This window comes from Bufo bufo, chromosome 3, assembly GCF_905171765.1.
Source record: "Bufo bufo chromosome 3, aBufBuf1.1, whole genome shotgun sequence".
In the NCBI taxonomy this organism is placed as follows: domain Eukaryota; kingdom Metazoa; phylum Chordata; class Amphibia; order Anura; family Bufonidae; genus Bufo; species Bufo bufo.
In genome coordinates, this window is record NC_053391.1 from 36,740,063 (window position 1) to 36,759,526 (window position 19,464).

Below are 19,464 nucleotides of genomic sequence, written 5' to 3' on the forward strand. Positions count from 1 at the left end.
ACACTGGTCGCCATCTCTGCCCCCTTCCCCCTCAGCACACATGTCGCCATCTCTACCCGCCTCCCCAGCACACAGGTCGCCATCTGTGCCCGCTTCCCATAGCTCTCAGCAATGTGTGAGTAGTAGCGCAGCTGTGTGCACGGGCCTGCTAAATGTATAGCAGTCACATGACCACCGTGCCATGTGACCACTGACGTCACACCTTACTTCCCATGAAGAACCCCACCAAAGATCTGCACCCTTATGTCCCCCCTCCCTCACAGATTTACACCCCATAAAGCCCCCCCACACCCTTCTGTCCCCAGAACACACCACCTGCCTCCTCCTCACACATTTACACCCCATAAAGCCCCCCCCCACCCTTCTTCACCCTTATGCCCCCCCTCCCTCACACATTTACACCCCATAAAGCCCCCCCCACACCCTTCTGTCCCCAGAATACACCACATGCCCCCTCCCCCCCAGACCTGCCCCCTCATATAGGAGCTCATTATGCTGCCCCCCCACGAGGCTCTGTGTACTCCAGGACTGCCCCCCCACTTCCTCGCTCACAGACACAGCCCCGCCCCTTCCACAAGCTCCTACACTCCGTGTTTGCCAGCATTTCCCACATTTGGTCATGTGACCGCGAAGGAGCATGTGACCAGTGACGTCACAAACCTCCTTCTAACAACTCCATTCTAGCGTCTACCCTGAGAGGAGGCCGCACGGAGGCTCGGAGGACGTACTCTCAGCCGGGCTCCTGACCTCAGCCGGCATGGCACTCCAGCCTGTGCCCAGCTGCTCCTCGCAGCCGGCCGAGTCAGGTAACCGCCTCCCCCCCGGCCCCAGCAGCTCTCGGGGTGCTCTCTGAGCAGCGGCAGCCCATCTACTTCACACCTGTCCCAGCTGCTGTCACTGACCAGCTGTCACTCTGGGGTCTAGGTATCAATGTGTCGCAGTCCGATAAGCAGCATTGCAAAAATTCTTAGCCACTTTTATAAAAAAAATTATAATTCTCTATTTGAGGCACCGCTTCCGAGGATTCTGGCGTAAATTTTTTTTTGGGGTGGACTTAGGGTGCCTTGTCTGATGTGGCCGTCCAAAAGATGTTACGCGGTCGCATCTCGCTGCGTTCCCTGCTCTACGAGCATCGTATAGAGCGCAGGAAACCGTATTAGCGGCTTCGCGGAGCGATGTCTCTCCTCGCGGAGCGATGTCTCTCCTGAAGCTTGGATTTGTAGTCCCCCGTGCGCGACTGATCAGGTTTGTTTGCAAAATTCTCTTAATCCGGCGTCTGATCCAAAAATGGCACAAAAACTGCGAGATGACATGGAGGACTGAGCCGAAATAACAGGTTGTGGGGGTCAGCGGGTGAACCTTCGAGTTGTAAGTTTATGTCCTAAACCGGACAATTCTGCAAAAAAAAAAAAAAAATCTGGATTGTTTTCGACATAAGGGCGATTATCAATTTTTATTTTTATTTTTTCCTTCTGGCATAATTATTATTATTTTTTTTTGTGACACCATTTTGGCCTACATATAGTTTGGTTATAATTAGAAAATTTTCCCTATTCACAGGACTCATTGCTTTGGGACTGGGACCCCGCCGATCACCAGAATGGGGGTCCTGTTCCCCCCCCCTATCTTGATGGAACGGCAGGTCGTACATTCATACTGTACTGTACTCTATCTCCTGCGCCCCCATAGAGAATGAATGGAACGCCGCTACATGTGCATGACCTGCCGCTCCATCAGAACGTGGGAACAGGACCCCGATTCTTGTGATCGGTGGGGATCCCAGCAGTCCCCCCCCCCCCCGAGCAATCAGTCCTGTGAATAGGGCATAACTTATAAACGTGGCACAAAGGCTACTTTCACACCTGCGTTCAGGTGTCCACTCGTGCGCTCCGTTTGAAGGGGCTCACGAGCGGTCCTGAACGCATCCGTCTGGCCCCAATGCATTCTCAGTGGAGGCGGATCCGCTGAGAATGCATCCGCCTGCCAGCGCTCAGCCTCCGCTCCGCTCAGTGAGCGGACACCTGAACGCTGCTTGCAGCGTTCGGGTGTCCGCCTGGCCGTGCGGAGGCGAACGGATCCGTCCAGACTTACAATGTAAGTCAATGGGGACGGATCCGCTTGAAGATGACACCATATGGCTCAATCTTCAAGCGGATCCGTTCCCCATTGACTTTCAATGTAAAGTCTGGACGGATCCGCTCAGGCTACTTTCAGACTTAGAAAATTTTCTAAGTTATAATGCAGACTGATCCGTTCTGAACGGATGCGAACGTCTGCATTATAGGAGCGGATCCGTCTGATGAAACATCAGACGGACCCGCTCCGAACGCTAGTGTGAAAGTAGCCTAAATTGACGATGTTCACAGTGTGACATAATTAGCCTGTACGTTCACATCTCCATTAGAGATGATCCAGCATAAATGCCGGACAGAAAAAAAACACGTTATTTGTCAGGCTGAAACCTGCCATTTATGCCGGAAAGCAGTTGGATCACTGACTGATCCCATTATGGTCATTTGGGATCCAGCAGTGATCTGTTGCCTCCGGCAAGCTGTTCTCTGATGGAAGCTATTCACCTGAGATTTGAACGTACCCTTAGGCTAGGTCTACACGACGACATTTGTCGCGCGACACATGGGGCACAACTAAACGGCAACATATATTGCGCGTCAATTTTTATTATGATAGTCTATGGTGTCGACATGCTGCGACATCTCAAATGGATTTTTTTACTACTGTCGCAGTGCGACACCACAGACTATCATTTTTAAAAATTGACGTGCGACAAAGGTCGTCATGTAGACCTAGCCTTAGAGCTTTTGCAGACGAGCGTGTGCTGCGCGGACTGACTTACAATTCTGTGACCTATAGCAGTATGTCACTATGATTCTGAGGTCATGCAGAGTCACACAGCATTATAAATCAGTATAATGCTGTGCACTCCTGCTAAACGAGCAGTGTCCATAACAGGGGATTGCACTCGCACACAGAGCGTAACTCCATCACAGGACACGCTCGTCTGCAAGGGCCCTAACTTTTATTGTACAGTGATACCAAATCCGTATAGTTTTTTTTACTACTGTTGCACAATAAAAGCCCGCCTCACACAAAAACGATGGCTTTTTATGTTGTTGCATTCCAAGAGCCGGAGCGTATTCATTTTTCCACTGATACAGGCTTGTTTTTTTTGTGGGCCGAGTTGTGGTTTCATTGGTACCATTTTGGGGGTACATAGGGCTTTTGGGGTAGGTTCACTCCTTTAATCTGAGATGGAAAAATAATGCCACGTACCGCCTCATCCACATTGACTACAGCAGTTCTCAGCATTACCGGAAGCGCTGAACGCTCTGTTCCTCTGCGGGAACGGCCTTCTGGATTTTGCAAAGCAGCAGTCAACGCAACGAGTGACTCGGTAGAGCAGCACAGCAGACTACACCATCCCATACGGCGGAAAAATGTCTACCGACATATACCAGTCCAGTGGAACTCGGAGGCATCCAAGTGAATGCGCTCCTACATTTGATGTGTATGCCAGGACCTTTTCATAGCACATGCAGTGTGAATGTAACCTTATATCCATTTGCCACCTGTAAACTTACCCTTCTGGTCCTCGTCATCATTGCTTCCAACTTTTTGGCTTAACCTTTTAAGGATGCAGTGATATCTGTCATGAAAGCCATACGGCACTCATTTTCTGTAGACAGCAAGTAATTTTGAATGGTATTTTGGGGTACCTATAACCCCCTGATTAACAGAAGTTAGTGCAGAATTTGTGCAAGACAGCCTGCACCCGTATACAGGTAGCCTAAAAATGAATTGAGGACCGTATTTTCCATTGAAATCCATTGGGGCGAGTATTTCAGTGTGCAGTACGCATGTTTTTTATGCCAAAATTCACATGAAATTGCGCTGTGGGGTTAACTGCATTAGCTCATGATAGGTGGGCTCGAGTTATGACTAGTGCCGGTGAAGCTTGCAGTTTACTGCTGATTGCCAGGCTAAACCATAAGGCCTCTTTCACACGGGCATCGCGTGTGAGGGCTGGATAGGATGCGGGTGTGTCGTGGGAAAATGTGCGATTTTTCCGCGTGAGTGCAAAGCGTTTTAATGTGTTTTGCAGGCACGTGAGAAAAATCGGCATGTTTGGTACCCAGACCCGAAGCCGGACTTCTTCACAGACGTTTGGGTTAGGTGTAGTGTAGATTTTATTATTTTCCCTTCTAACATGATTAAAAGGGAAAATAGCATTCTTAATACAGAATGCTTAGTAAAATGTCCATTGAGGGGTTAAAAATAACAAATGTAACTTACCTCATCCACTTGATTGTGTAGTGGATCTCCTCTTCTTTCTTCTTTCTTCAGGACCTGGGTAAAGGACCTTTGATGCCACTGCGCTCATCACATGGTCCATCACCATGCTGATGGACCATCTGATGAGCGCAGTGACGTCATCAAAGGTCCTTTATCCAGGTCCTAAAGAAAGAAGAGGAGATCCGCTACGCGACCAAGTGGATGAGGTAAGTTACATTTGTTTATTATTTTTTAACCCCTCCATCCCTAATTTACCATGTTTATAAGGGAAAATGATAAAGATCGGGTCCCCATCCTGATCGTCTCCTTAGCAACCAGGCGTGAAAATCGCACCGCATCCGCACTTGCTTGTGATTTTTCACGCAGCCCCATTCACTTCTATGGGGCCTGCGTTGTGTGAAAAACGCACAGTATAGAGCATGCTGCGATTTTCATGCAACGCACAAGGGATGCGTGAAAATCTCCGCTCACGTGCACAGCCCCATAGAAATGAATGGGTCCGGATTCAGTGCGGGTGCAATGCGTTCACCTCATGCATTGCACCCGCGCAGAAAACTTGCCCGTGTGAAAGAGGCCTAAGGCTACTTTCACACTCGCGTTTTGTGCGGATCCGTCATGAAAACCATTGGAAGTCAATGGAGGACGGATCCGTTTTCTATTATGCCAGATTGTGTCATAGAAAACGGATCCATCCCCATTGACTTACATTGTGTGCCAGGACTGATCTGTTTCGCTCAGTTTCGTCAGACGGACACCAGCGTTTTTTGGTGTCCGCCTCCAAAGTGGAGACAGAACGGACGCAAACTGACGCATTCTGAGCGGATCCTTTTCCATTCAGAATGCATTAGGGCAAAACTGATCCGTTTTGGACCGCGTGTGAGAGCCCTGAACGGATCTCACAGACAGAAAGCCAAAACGCCAGTGTGAAAGTAGCCTACTGCTCCCAGGTCATAGCACCCTTATACTGCACTGGTTATTGTTACCTTTTATTCAGGTTTTCTGCATTGCTGTGATTTCTTCATTCACAGTCTTATTCTCTTTTCTTTGTTTTTGGTTGCAGAGCTCTATTTCTTAATAGCTCGTTTTCTCTCCAAGGGCCCCTGTGGGAAATCTGCTCAGGTAAGTGACGCACCTGTGCCCACCTTAGATATTTGGCATAATATCCTCAAGGATGGACAGGACACTTGTTTATTTTCTTCTAAAACTGCACGTGGAACAAAACCGCGCCATATGGATTAACATGCAGATTCCCCCGAAATAAAGACGGGGGGGGGGGGGGTGTTACTATCTCAGAAATGCGCCTATATTAGGCGTTTTTCTGGCGCAGATTGTGGCGCAAAGGTTATTTGCGCCGCAATCTGCAGCTTTTCCCTGCTCACAGGTCTAAAAAAAGGGGGCATGGTGGGGAAGGCTTGTCAGGTCCCGTCGTATTCATTATTTTCTATGCCTGGTCTTAATGTAAGGAAGCTGGCGTAGATTTAGACTGGCGGCTGGATAAGCCAAAGTTATGTAGAGGCCGGCGTCCTCATAACTTTGGCGGATCCACCGCCACCTATAGGGGTTATTTATACCGACCAGCGTCTTAATAAATGTGCCCCCGTGTACTTACCCTGACAGATGCCACGCCACGGCTCTGGTTCTTCTGGTTGGGCTCTATTTACCTGGCTGTAGTGGTGATGACACATTGACAACACTTAACCCCTGCAGCCAGTCACTGTCCTCAGCCACCCAACAGGGGCAAATGATTGGCTACAGCAGTCACATGCTGTGGACATGATTTAAAGGGAACCGGTCACCGGGATTTTGGGTATAGAGCTGAGGACATGGGTTGCTAGATGGCCGCTAGCACATTCGCACTACCCAGTCCCCATAGCTCTGTGTGCTTTTATTGTGTCAAAAAAACTATTTGATCCATATGCAAATTAACCTGAGATGAGTCAGGGACAGGACTCATCTCAGGTTAATTTGCATATGGATCAAATAGTTGTTTTTTTTACACAATAAAAGCACATAGAGCTATGGGGACTGGGTAGTGCGGATGTGCTAGCGGCCATCTAGCAACCCATGTCCTCAGCTCTATACACAAAATCCCGGTGACAGGTTCCCTTTAATTAGCATTAAATCAGATTATTATTACATAATATGCTACAGATCACAGCTGTCCCCCAATTTTAGCTAAAAGCACTAAATAGATGCAGTATGAGTGCTGGCAGGACCCCTGATTGAAATGCCTCCCCTTCCACAATCGAGAGATCTGCCTGTGGGTCACATCAGTCATTGTACAACAGCTTTAGTGGCCATACTTTGCAGGCTTTCACAGAATTGACTCTTTTCTGTGCTGACTTACTGCATGTCCTGTCCCTACAGCAACTAATTCAAAAATCTGACCAGACTGCTGCAGCAAAACCGTCAACAAAGTGAATTTTTGCGGCAGCGCGTACCAAAATTGTTAAAGGGGTTTTCCAGGCTTTTACTATTGATGACCTATCCTCAGGATGGCAGCGGGCGAGCAGGAAGGGAGACGGGACACGGCACGTATGCATGGCGCGTGCATTCTCTTCACACAACCAATCGGTTGGAGTACCTGGTGTTGGACCTCCGCCGTTCTGCTGTTGATGACCTATACTCAGGATAGTTAATCAATATTAAAAGCCTGGAGGACCACCCCTTTAAAGATCCCATGACTTCATAGCAGCCACTGTGATCAGGACTCTGCGCGGTCTCTCTGGTTTATTATCTACTGATGGTTTGTGTTTTGTCCGTCCAGATGCTGATCCAGGAGTTGAATGAACAGAACGTAAGTACGGCTCACACCATTGGAAATGTGTAGTGTCTGGTTACACAAAATGCAGTCACATAAAGAAGAATGCGATCGCTGTTGGTCTCTGTCTCTCTCTCTGTCTATCTTTCTATCCGCACATACAAGGGCAAAGCAAATTGACAGACCTTCTGTTATTTGGTAATGGAGGCCTCAGCACACTCCAGAACTTTGCTCTGTCATGAACCAGTGGTATTCAAGCAAGAAGCATTTATCACCTCTCCAATGGATAAATTCTAGATTGGTCGGGGCCCAAGCACTAGGAACCATCACTGATCACCAGAACAGAGCTCCCCCATTCATCCCACCCACATCTCGCCCCTCCCCATGCCACTGAATGTTATAAAATAATCAGCTTATACCCACCTGCTTCTGTCATGATGTTCCTCCCGGTCTTCATGTATAAGGTTACAGCAGTGACGCAGAACTACCTCTGTATCCATTCACTGGTCTCATGCTGTATACCTGTGATGGCTAACCTCCGGCACTCCAACTGTGCTACAATTACGACTCCCAAGATGCCCACTTGCTTGGCTGTTCTCAGAACTGCATAGAAATGATAGGAGCATGCTGGGAGTCGTAGTTTCACCACAGCTGGGGTGCCGGAGGTTAGCCATCACTGCTGTACACTGTTGAGACTAGCGATTGGCTGCAGCAGTCACATTCTGTGTATTACAGCTTTACTGCTGCAGCTTTGTTCACAAACACCAGAGATGCTGCACAGCGTGGGGGAAACGGGTGAGCATAGGCTGATTTTATATTATAATATTTAGTGACATTGGGAAGGTTTGGATGAAAGAATTGTGCCCAGGTGCTGGCAGCCTACCTTAACTAGAGACAGAACCACACTTGCCTGCTCTCCACACCGCCCTGGTCCTGCATGTCCGTCTTCCGGTCCATGGCAGTGGTCGGCTGCAGCAGAGCAGATGACCATGCCGGTGAGGAAGTCAACAAGCCGTGGACAATAGACAGGTGGGAGCCAGCGGGGAACAGATAAGTATAATTATTTCTCTAGCTGCGGGCACCCGAGAAAAATTTATTTCTGGATAACTTCTTTAAGGGTACGTCTACACGTGGTGAGTCTGCTACAGTGGAGAATCCGCAGTGGATAAGGGCAAAAAAAGCTCAAATTGGGCTTTATTTTATGGCAGCAACGCAGGTAAAACCCGCAAAATGAATTGACATGCAGATTGAAAGCCTCCAGGCCAGTTTTTGCTGCACATTTTCTTCAGTGTTCTAAAATCTTATCCAGCTTACTTGTTCTGTAAATGTGGATTTTTCACATAAATTCCTCTGTAGAGAATTTGTAGCGTTTAAAGGGAACCTGTCACCAGGATTTTGTGTATAGAGCTGAGGACATGGGTTGCTAGATCGCCGCTAGCACATCCACAATATCCAGTCCCCATAGCTCTGTGTGCTTTTATTGTGTAAAAAAAACGATTTGATACATGTGCAAATTAACCTGAGATGAGTCCTGTACGTGAGATGAGTCATGGACAGGACTCATCTCAGGTTAATTTGCATATGTATCAAATCAGTTTTTTTACACAATAAAAGCACACAGAGCTATGGGGACTGGGTATTGCGGCTGTGCTAGCGGCCATCTAGTAACCCATGTCCTCAGCTCTATACCCAAAATCCAGGTGACAGGTTCCCTTTAAGCCACTTTCTGTTGTCTGTAGCCAGCAGGACTGAACGTGTTGGGCTCTGTTCACATCTGCTGCCGGGGCTCTAATGCATTGCTTCATATTTGATGCAACTGTATTCTTGGAAAAATGATGGACACCATGACTAAGCCCCACTGACCCCGTTATAAGTCTGCCTGGCTCTGTTGGCGCTGCATCACTGTTACCGTTCTAAATGGCAATTGCCAACAACATGGACCTAATGAACTTTTTGTTTTCTGTTGATAGCTTCTTCCTTACAGATTGGATTGGCTAGGGAATGAACACTCAAGATCATTTAATGAAATGGTAGGTGTGAAAAGAGAAATTGGTTATTTGTCTGCTGTCTAATGTACTTTTGGTTATGGATCCCAGATTCCCTGAGAGGAAATGTATCAAGGCTCCCTTTAATGTGAGTAAAATACACTAACCCCATTTCTTGAATGGGCACGGTCTTGCTTACTGTTTTCTTACGGGCTCTTTTACGCCAGCGAGTTTTCCGTACGGGTGCGATGTGGGAAGCAAACACATGGCATCCGGACTGAATCCTGATCCATTAATTTTAATCGTGTACGCACCATTTCTGCATTCAGGAAAAATCACAGAATGTTCTATATTCAGCATTTTTCACGCTGCTCTGGTTCTTTCTATAGAAGTGAATAGGGCTTACGTGAAAAATGGACGGCATCCGACGCCTTTTTTTTTACTGATGGTTGCTAGGAGATGTAGATTGTTTTTCTGTCTTTTTTTTTTTTTTTTCATGCATGTAAAAAAAACGGATTGCACCCGCTGAGAAAAAACTGAAACACTGAACACAATTGCAGACAAAAGTGACTGAACTTGCGTGCAAAACCATCCTGAATGGATCCTGACACAATCCGTATAGTTCGTGTGAAAGAGTTGGCCCATCTCACACATTAGTGGCATATACTAGCGATATGCCACCAATGTCAGACTGCACATTCGTGGCTTTCTCTCCATTCACTTCTATGGGAGTTCCTGAAAAGAGCTGAGCAAGCCCGCTCGGCTATTTCCGGAACTTCCATAGAAGGGTATGAAGAGCACACCATGCAAGTGCAGCCACGGGCCGGAGCTCAGCTATTATTGTCACTCCCATAGAAGTGAATGGAGGGGGCAACCTCGTTCACTTTGGGGGATTCATTTTAAATATAGGTGCAGGTCCCAGAGGTGAGACTCGCACCTATCTATCGCTAGGATATGCCACCAATGTGTGAGATGGTCCAACCCCTTTAAAGGAAGTATAAACACAGGAAATGCAAAAAAATGTAAAATAATAAAAAAAAAATCCAGAATTTCAATTCATCTCCTTCTTTTCTTTGATCGATTTTTATTTTATTTTTTTCTTATATTACAAATAGAAACTGAGATCTATAAAAACAAAATCTCCATGTGTCTCCGGAGTACAGTCATGTCCCCTCTCCTCATTGTCCTGTGCTTGGCTGTAAGACACCTGTCTGCAGCAGGAGCCTCTCCCTTCCCTGTCTGCAGCAGGAGCCTCTCCCTTCCCTGTCTGCAGCAGGAGCCTCTCCCTTCCCTGTCTGCAGCAGGAGCCTCTCCCTTCCCTGTCTGCAGCAGGAGCCTCTCCCTTCCCTGTCTGCAGCAGGAGCCTCTCCCTTCCCTGTCTGCAGCAGGAGCCTCTCCCTTCCCTGTCTGCAGCAGGAGCCTCTCCCTTCCCTGTCTGCAGCAGGAGCCTCTCCCTTCCCTGTCTGCAGCAGGAGCCTCTCCCTTCCCTGTCTGCAGCAGGAGCCTCTCCCTTCCCTGTCTGCAGCAGGAGCCTCTCCCTTCCCTGTCTGCAGCAGGAGCCTCTCCCTTCCCTGTCTGCAGCAGGAGCCTCTCCCTTCCCTGTCTGCAGCAGGAGCCACATGGAGAAAATCATCAAGAGATTGACTCCTGTAGTAATTCTACAAGGCTGTGTGGGGGCAAGATTATCTCCTATTTTACTTTAGTCTTTTATTTCCAGGTTTACTGTTCCTTTAACGCTACTTACACCGCAATGTGACTGTATGTTGGGGTTAGGATTACCTTCCTGCATCTTGACGTACAGATAAATTGCTAAGATGGCGTGGGCACAAGAAGAGTTTCCGAGTCACCAGCAGTGAGCATGGGGTGTAGTATACAGCTGACATTCCGCTGCAATGGCTGTGATCAGAGCTGGCTCTGATCCCAGCCGTTTTAACCCTTACTCTAGGATCATGTTAGTGTTATGCCTATTCTAGTAGCCTGTTCCAGCATAAATACCGTCTGTCGACCAGACAAAAACCGCTGCATGCATGAGTGGTCTTCGCCTGGCTGAAAGCTGGCATTCATGCCAGAAACCAGCCCGATCAACATTGGAAACCATGCATTCTCTGCTGGAACAACCTGCCAGATTTCTTAACGCTTGGGCTCCGATGTGTTCCTGACTGGAATATATTGGCCAAATTCTCTGTTTTTAACATCACAGTGAGGGTTTGGCCAGTATTGGCAGTAGCATATTATTGTGGTGCACCTTTTGCAGTGATTTATGGATTCTCATCCACACGTTATTCCATCTTGTGTAGGATGCCATTGTGGTGCATGTGCTCCGCTGCCGGCATCCTCCATTGTATGCATTTTTGCTGGGGATTGCCGTTAGCAGCGGATCACAGTACACATTTTACGCAAAAATTTGAATTTTCGCTGTGTGTATTTTATTTTTATACACGGTATGCTGTGCGCTCTCATAAAATGTCTATTTTGGTAACAGGCGCTGTTTGCCATGTACAATATTCAGTATATACTTTGGATGATGGCCAAATATTACATGGCCTCTTTTCCAGTGTATTTAAGAGCACAAGCTCTTGTGGTGTATATGAGCTTTTAGCATCTTAATATATCAAATTTATGTTGTTTTTACGTGTAAACGTCAACAGATGTTGCGTTAACGCCTGTACAGGCAGTTTCACTCTTTTGGTCCAGAATGCTGTATCAATGCAGCCGGTCTAGTCTGTTCAGCCCCTGCCGCCCTCCCTCATAAATCCTGCCGCGGTCAGGAACTGAGCAGAGTAGACAGGCTGCGCAAACATGGCACTCTGGAGCACCATGTGTCGGTGCAGTGCCATGGCAGTGGGGGCCTAAGAGGCCCGGGTCCTGACAGGGCTGTATGTCTATTAGACTGTGCCGCAGACACAGCCTAATAGACATGGTACATTGACGGGATATATTGCATTGGTGCGAGGTATACCAGTGCATTATAAGAGCCATGTTTTTCAGAGGGACAAAAATAAATAAAATCAAGTTTATTAAAAATACAAAACATTTTGACATAAAAAGTGGTTTTATCTTGTAAAAGTGGTAAAACATGCACAATATCACACATGTTGCAGCAGTCCATGTAATAAAGGTATTGTTACCGTTTTTGTAAAAAACACGCCCCCAAAAGAATAAGTCTTATTTATTAATCCTGTGTAACCCAAAAATGGTACCAATGACATCTATTTCGTTCCCTGCAGAAAAGAAGCCCTCATACGGTTACAGCAGTTCAAAAAACAAATGAGTGCAGAGACATAAAACAACGTGCTATTGTACAAAAGTAGTAAAAAATATAGGAAACTACATATTTGGTATCACCATAATGGTACTGACCTGTACAGTCGTGGCCAAAAGTTTTGAGAATGACACAAATATTAGTTTTCACAAAGTTTGCTGCTAAACTGCTTTTAGATCTTTGTTTCAGTTGTTTCTGTGATGTAGTGAAATATAATTACACGCACTTCATACGTTTTCAAAGGCTTTTATCGACAATTACATGACATTTATGCAAAGAGTCAGTATTTGCAGTGTTGGCCCTTCTTTTTCAAGACCTCTGCAATTCGACTGGGCATGCTCTCAATCAACTTCTGGGCCAATTCCTGACTGATAGCAACCCATTCTTTCATAATCACTTCTTGGAGTTTGTCAGAATTAGTGGGTTTTTGTTTGTCCACCTGCCTCTTAAGGATGGACCACAAGTTCTCAATGGGATTAAGATCTGGGGAGTTTCCAGGCCATGGACCCAAAATGTCAACGTTTTGGTCCCCGAGCCACTTAGTTATCACTTTTGCCTTATGGCACGGTGCTCCATCGTGCTGGAAAATGCATTGTTCTTCACCAAACTGTTGTTGAATTGTTGGAAGAAGTTGCTGTTGGAGGGTGTTTTGGTACCATTCTTTATTCATGGCTGTGTTTTTGGGCAAAATTGTGAGTGAGCCCACTCCCTTGGATGAGAAGCAACCCCACACATGAATGGTCTCAGGATGCTTTACTGTTGGCATGACACAGGACTGATGGTAGCGCTCACCTTTTCTTCTCCGGACAAGCCTTTTTCCAGATGCCCCAAACAATCGGAAAGAGGCTTCATCGGAGAATATGACTTTGCCCCAGTCCTCGGCAGTCCATTCACCATACTTTCTGCAGAAGATCAATCTGTCCCTGATGTTTTTTTTGGGGGGGAAATGGCTTCTTTGCTGCCCTTCTTGACACCAGGCCATCTTCCAAAAGTCTTCGCCTCACTGTGCGTGCAGATGCGCTCACACCTGCTTGCTGCCATTCCTGAGCAAGCTCTGCACTGGTGGCACTCCGATCCCGCAGCTGAATCCTCTTTAGGAGACGATCCTGGCGCTTGCTGGACTTTCTTGGACGCCCTGAAGCCTTCTTAACAAGAATTGAACCTCTTTCCTTGAAGTTCTTGATGATCCTATAAATTGTTGATTGAGGTGCAATCTTAGTAGCCACAATATCCTTGCCTGTGAAGCCATTTTTATGCAACGCAATGATGGCTGCACGCATTTCTTTGCAGGTCACCATGGTTAACAATGGAAGAACAATGATTTCAAGCATCACCCTCCTTTTAACATGTCAAGTCTGCCATTTTAACCCAATCAGCCTGACCTAATGATCTCCAGCCTTGTGCTCGTCAACATTCTCACCTGAGTTAACAAGACGATTACTGAAATGATCTCAGCAGGTCCTTTAATGACAGCAATGAAATGCAGTGGAAAGGTTTTTTTGGGATTAAGTTAATTTTCATGGCAAAGAAGGACTATGCAATTCATCTGATCACTGTTCATAACATTCTGGAGTATATGCAAATTGCTATTATAAAAACTTAAGCAGCAACTTTTCCAATTTCCAATATTTACAGTGGGGGAAATAATTATTTGACCCCTCACTGATTTTGTAAGTTTGTCCAATGACAAAGAAATGAAAAGTCTCAGAACAGTATCATTTCAATGGTAGGTTTATTGTAACAGTGGCAGATAGCACATCAAAAGGAAAATCGAAAAAATAACTTTAAATAAAAGATAGCAACTGATTTGCATTTCATTGAGTGAAATAAGTATTTGAACCCTCTAACAAAAAAAGACTTAATACTTGGTGGAAAAACCCTTGTTTGCAAGCACAGAGGTCAAACGTTTCTTGTAATTGATGACCAAGTTTGCGCACATTTTAGGAGGAATGTTGGTCCACTCCTCTTTGCAGATCATCTCTAAATCCCTAAGGTTTCGAGGCTGTCTCTGTGCAACTCTGAGCTTGAGCTCCCTCCATAGGTTTTCGATTGGATTAAGGTCCGGAGACTGACTAGGCCACTCCATGACCTTAATGTGCTTCTTCTTGAGCCACTCCTTTGTTGCCTTTGCTGTATGTTTTGGGTCATTGTCGTGCTGGAACACCCATCCACGACCCATTTTCAGTTTCCTGGCAGAGGGAAGGAGGTTGTCGCTCAGGATTTCACGATACATGGCTCCGTCCATTTTCCCGTTTATGCGAATAAGTTGTCCTGTGCCCTTAGCAGAAAAACACCCCCAAAGCAAAATGTTTCCACCCCCATGCTTGACGGTGGGGACGGTGTTTTGGGGGTCATAGGCAGCATTTTTCTTCCTCCAAACACAGCGAGTTGAGTTAATGCCAAAGAGCTCTATTTTGGTCTCATCAGACCACAGCACCTTCTCCCAGTCACTCTCTGAATCATTCAGGTGTTCATTGGCAAACTTCAGACGGGCCTGCACATGTGCCTTCCTGAGCAGGGGGACCTTGCGAGCCCTGCAGGATTTTAATCCATTGCGGTGTAATGTGTTTCCAATGGTTTTCTTGGTGACTGTGGTCCCTGCTAATTTGAGGTCATTAACTAACTCCTCCCGTGTAGTTCTAGGATGCTTTTTCACCTTTCTCAGAACCATTGACACCCCACGAGGTGAGATCTTGCGTGGAGCCCCAGAGCGAGGTCGATTGATGGTCATTTTGTGCTCCTTCCATTTTCGAACAATCGCACCAACAGTTGTCACCTTCTCTCCCAGCTTCTTGCTAATGGTTTTGTAGCCCATTCCAGCCTTGTGCAGGTCTACAATTTTGTCTCTGACATCCTTGGACAGCTCTTTGGTCTTTCCCATGTTGGAGAGTTTGGAGTCTGCTTGATTGATTGATTCTGTGGACAGGTGTCTTTTATACAGGTGACTAGTTAAGACAGGTGTCCTTAATGAGGGTGACTAATTGAGTAGAAGTGTCTAACCACTCTGTGGGAGCCAGAACTCTTAATGGTTGGTAGGGGTTCAAATACTTATTTCACTCAATGAAATGCAAATCAGTTGCTATCTTTTATTTAAAGTTATTTTTTCGATTTTCCTTTTGATGTGCTATCTGCCACTGTTACAATAAACCTACCATTGAAATGATACTGTTCTGAGACTTTTCATTTCTTTGTCATTGGACAAACTTACAAAATCAGTGAGGGGTCAAATAATTATTTCCCCCACTGTATGTAATTCTCAAAACTTTTGGCCACGACTGTACAATAACAGTAACGCTGGTTATGCCGCGCAATAAACGTCATAAACTAAAAATGCAGAAAACACTGGCGGAAAAGCTTTATTACCATCCCAAAAAGGTAATAAAAGTGAATAAGCTATATGTACCCCAAAATGGTGACTAAAAAGTGCAGTTTGCCTGCAAACAACTAGCTCTGGTGCTCCGTTTGCCCCGTTTTTCCCCACCCTGAGCGTTGCTTCTCCCCAGGAGCCCCCCACACCTGTGTTTTTTCCTTCTGGAGGGCCCCCGGTCTCCCATAGTTCCGTCCCGCCGACGGCGTTCCTTTCCAGCCGGTCCATTAATCAAGGCCCCGGCTTTTTCCTCGCCTAGGCCGCATCCTTCTCGGCCGCACAGGCTTTTGCCTGGGGGCGGGGTTTGACTTGTTCTTGGTAGTTCTTCTTCTGGGCCTTCATCTTGCCAGCTCTCCTGAGGGACTCTCTCCAATCTCTCCTGCAGCCTTCCTGGCACTCCCTGCGACTGCTGCAGCACCTCTACGGGGACGCAGCACCTCTACGGGGACACAGCACCTGGGGTCCGGTAGGACAGCCTCTGGCTGCTTTTTTCCTTTTTTTCAGGTTCCCATGTCCTCTTCCAGAGAGGACTCCCATCCCCAGCCCCCCTCGGGTTGCCATGTATTATATGTGCGTTCGTTGTAATAAAAAGTTGCCATGTGGTCAGCCTGAACCTCTTTGTGTCGGTTCCTCCTGAATGGGCTTCTTCCCTGTCCCAAGCTATAGGGAACCTTGCCCGACTCTCCCAATCCATAGTTGAGTTGCTGGACCGATTGCCTGCCCAAATTGCAGGCGCCTCTGCCCCTCCCAGGGTCTCCTCCGCGGACGGGGCATGCTCACGTTCAGACACAATGTCCCGCTCCTCCTCGGCTTCCTCGGGTCACCCCCAGGACGTGTCTGAGGCTGGCAACGAATCCTCCCTTGCCGCACCTTCCTCTGACTCTGATTCCGGATCAGAGCAGAGCACTGCCCTAGCTGCTGCCATGCAGGATCTCATCAGGGCAGTTAGGGACGCTCTCCACGTGCAGGAAGACCCCTCCTCCTTGGCTCAGGAATCTGTATCCTTCCGCCATTCTAGGCACCCCGCTTTGGTTTTCCCTAAGCATGCGGATCTGACGCACTCCTGGCTAAGAGTTTGGATGTCCTCTTTACCTTCTCAAGTAGTCCATTACTATGTGATCTGTTCCTCCTCAGGTAGACCCACAAGTGGCCCGACTTGCTAAGGCCACCACCCTTACTTTGGCCAACGCGGCTTCCTTGTCTGATCCGTTCGACAAGAAGATAGACTCCTTGTTTGCATTCGTGGCAGCAGGTTCCGCTATCCGTCCTGCCTTTGCTGCATCATGGGTGGCAAAGGCATGTGAGGTATGGGCCAAACAGCTTGTTCGGTCCTCTCGTTTTCTCCAGGCATCCCGGTACCTTTTGTGATGCTTCCCTGGAATCAGCACGCCGCTCTAGCAGGGCGGCTGCTAACTCTGTGGCTATCCACCGCACGGTTTGGCTTTGTGCCTGGGCAGCGGATGCCGCCTCCAAAAAGGCATTCCTATCTCTCCCCTTCCTGGGTGGTAGACTTTTTGGGAAATGTTTGGAGGAGCTTATTTCTGAGGCCATGGGTGGGAAAAGTTTGTTCCTGCCCCAGAACCGTCCCCGCTGCCGCCGTCCTATGTCTGCATCGCAATCTTAGCGTTTTCTTAGGATTTCTCTTCCCGTCAGGACAAAATGACTTCTCGTCCTTCCTTCAAGGCCAAGCCCTCCTGGCACGCCCTAAGCCTTCCAAACCCCAGTCTGCAAAGCAGTTATCTGCATGAAGGGGTTTCCCCCACTCGAGTCGCCCCCTCGAGTGTGGGCGTTGTTTGCTGTCCTTCCAGGATCAATGGAGCATGAACGTGGACAACGCCTGGGTTCTTTAGTTAGTTTCCTCCGGATACAAGATAGAATTCTCCGCCCTTCCCACGGGTCGGTTCTTCCAGTCGTCGCTGCCCAGGTCCCCCTCCCGGGCGGCCGCTTTTTTTCAGGCCATTCATTCCCTTCACGCGCACGGAGTGATTGTTCCTGTCCTGACCTCGGAACATTTTCAGGGTTTTTACTCAAACCTCTTCACTGTTCCCAATAAGGACTGTTCTCTTCGCCCCATTTTGGATTTGAAGGCGCTCCAATATTTCGTCCGTGTCCGCCACTTTCGCATGGAGTCACTCAGGTCGGTGATTGTTTCCCTCAAGGTGGGCGAGTTTCTGTCGTCCATCGACATCCGAGATGCTTATCTGCATGTCCCCATAGCTCTGTCTCAACAGAGGCACCTTCGCTTCGCGGTAGGTTCTCTACATTTTACCCTACCTGGATGATCTTCTGGTGAAGGCTCCGTCCCGGGAGGACAACCTGTCCAGCCTCCACATCACCCTGTCCGTGCTGTCCCAGTTCAGCTGGCTGGTTAATCACTCCAAGTCCTCCCTTGTTCTCAGCCAGAGGATGGTATTCCTAGGCATGGTCCTCGGCCAAGTGTTCCTTCCTCAGGACTTGGTAGTGGCTCTCCAGTCAGGGGTGGCTTGCCTTCGCGAGCGGTCTCCTCTATCCATCAGGGTGTGCATGCGCGTTCTGGGCCAAATGGTTGCCGCCTTCGAGGCAATTCATTATGCCCAATTCCACACCGGTCCCTTCAACTCTCAATTCTTGCCTGGTGGAACAAGTCTGTCAGGCCTTGATCGCCCGATCTGCCTGTCCTCCTCGGGTATTCAAACGCCTCAAAATGGATCGGGTCCCGGCGATATTGGTGGCTCCAGACTGGCCCCGCAGAGCGTGGTACGCAGATCTCGTCTTCCTGCTCGCCAATGCCCCATGGCGGCTACTTCTGTGTCCCGACCTCCTTTCGCAAGGTCCTCTATTCCACCAGAGTTTACCTCAGCTTCATTTAACGGCGTGGCTGTTGAAGCCGCGGTCTCTGAGTCAGTCCTCCAGAGTATGCTTCATGAATGCAAACCCCAGTAGGCCAGGATTTATCATTGTACCTGGAAGGCTTACAGTCATGTGAAAAAATTAGGACACCCTTTGAAAGCATGTGGTTTTTTGTAACATTTTTAATAAATGGTTATTTCATCTCCGTTTCAACAATACAGAGAGATTAAAGTAATCCAACTAAACAAAGAAAACTGAAGAAAAGTCTTTTCAAGATCTTCTGTAAATGTCATTCTACAAAAATGCCTATTCTAACTGAGGAAAAAGATAGGACACCCTCACATGTATTCCCTCTTAAATTGGCTCAGATCTCACACAGGTATATCACACCAGGTGCACATAATTAGTAGATCGTTACTCTGCATGTTGAATGAGGCTTGCCCTATTTAAACCTCAGACATTTAGTTTGGTGTGCTCCTGACTGTTGAAGTGAGAGTGAGCACCATGGTGAGAGCAAAAGAGCTGTCAGAGGACTTCAGAAAAAAGATTGTAGCAGCCTATGAGTCTGGGAAGGGATTTAAAAAGATCTCAAAAGATTTTGAAATCAGCCATTCCACTGTCCGGAAGATAGTCTACAAGTGGAGGGCTTTCAAAACAACTGCCAACATGCCCAGGACTGGTCGCCCCAGCAAGTTCACCCCAAGAGCAGACCGCAAGATGCTAAAAGAGGTCTCCAAAAACCCTAAAGTGTCATCTCGAGAACTACAGCAGGCTCTGGCTACTGTTGATGTAGAAGTACATGCCTCTACAATCAGAAAGAGACTGTACAAGTTTAACTTGCATGGGAGGTGTGCAAGGAGGAAACCTTTGCTTTCCAAGAGAAACATCGAGGCCAGACTGACATTTGCCAGAGATAAAGTTGACAAAGACCAGGACTTCTGGAATAATG

At 47.5% G+C, this 19,464-nt stretch overlaps 1 protein-coding gene across 1 annotated transcript in view; it reads left to right on the plus strand.

The window, feature by feature from the left end:
* Positions 1 to 661: 661 nt before the first annotated feature.
* BRWD1 (bromodomain and WD repeat domain containing 1) overlaps positions 662 to 19,464 on the plus strand; it is a 149,604-nt gene continuing 130,801 nt past the window's right edge. Inside the window, exons 1-4 of the mRNA XM_040423088.1 lie at positions 662 to 806; positions 5,372 to 5,430; positions 7,079 to 7,108; positions 9,043 to 9,102. Of these exons, the coding sequence (XP_040279022.1) occupies positions 758 to 806; positions 5,372 to 5,430; positions 7,079 to 7,108; positions 9,043 to 9,102 (198 nt within the window). The 5' untranslated portion in view covers positions 662 to 757. The remainder of the gene's footprint in view (positions 807 to 5,371; positions 5,431 to 7,078; positions 7,109 to 9,042; positions 9,103 to 19,464) is intronic.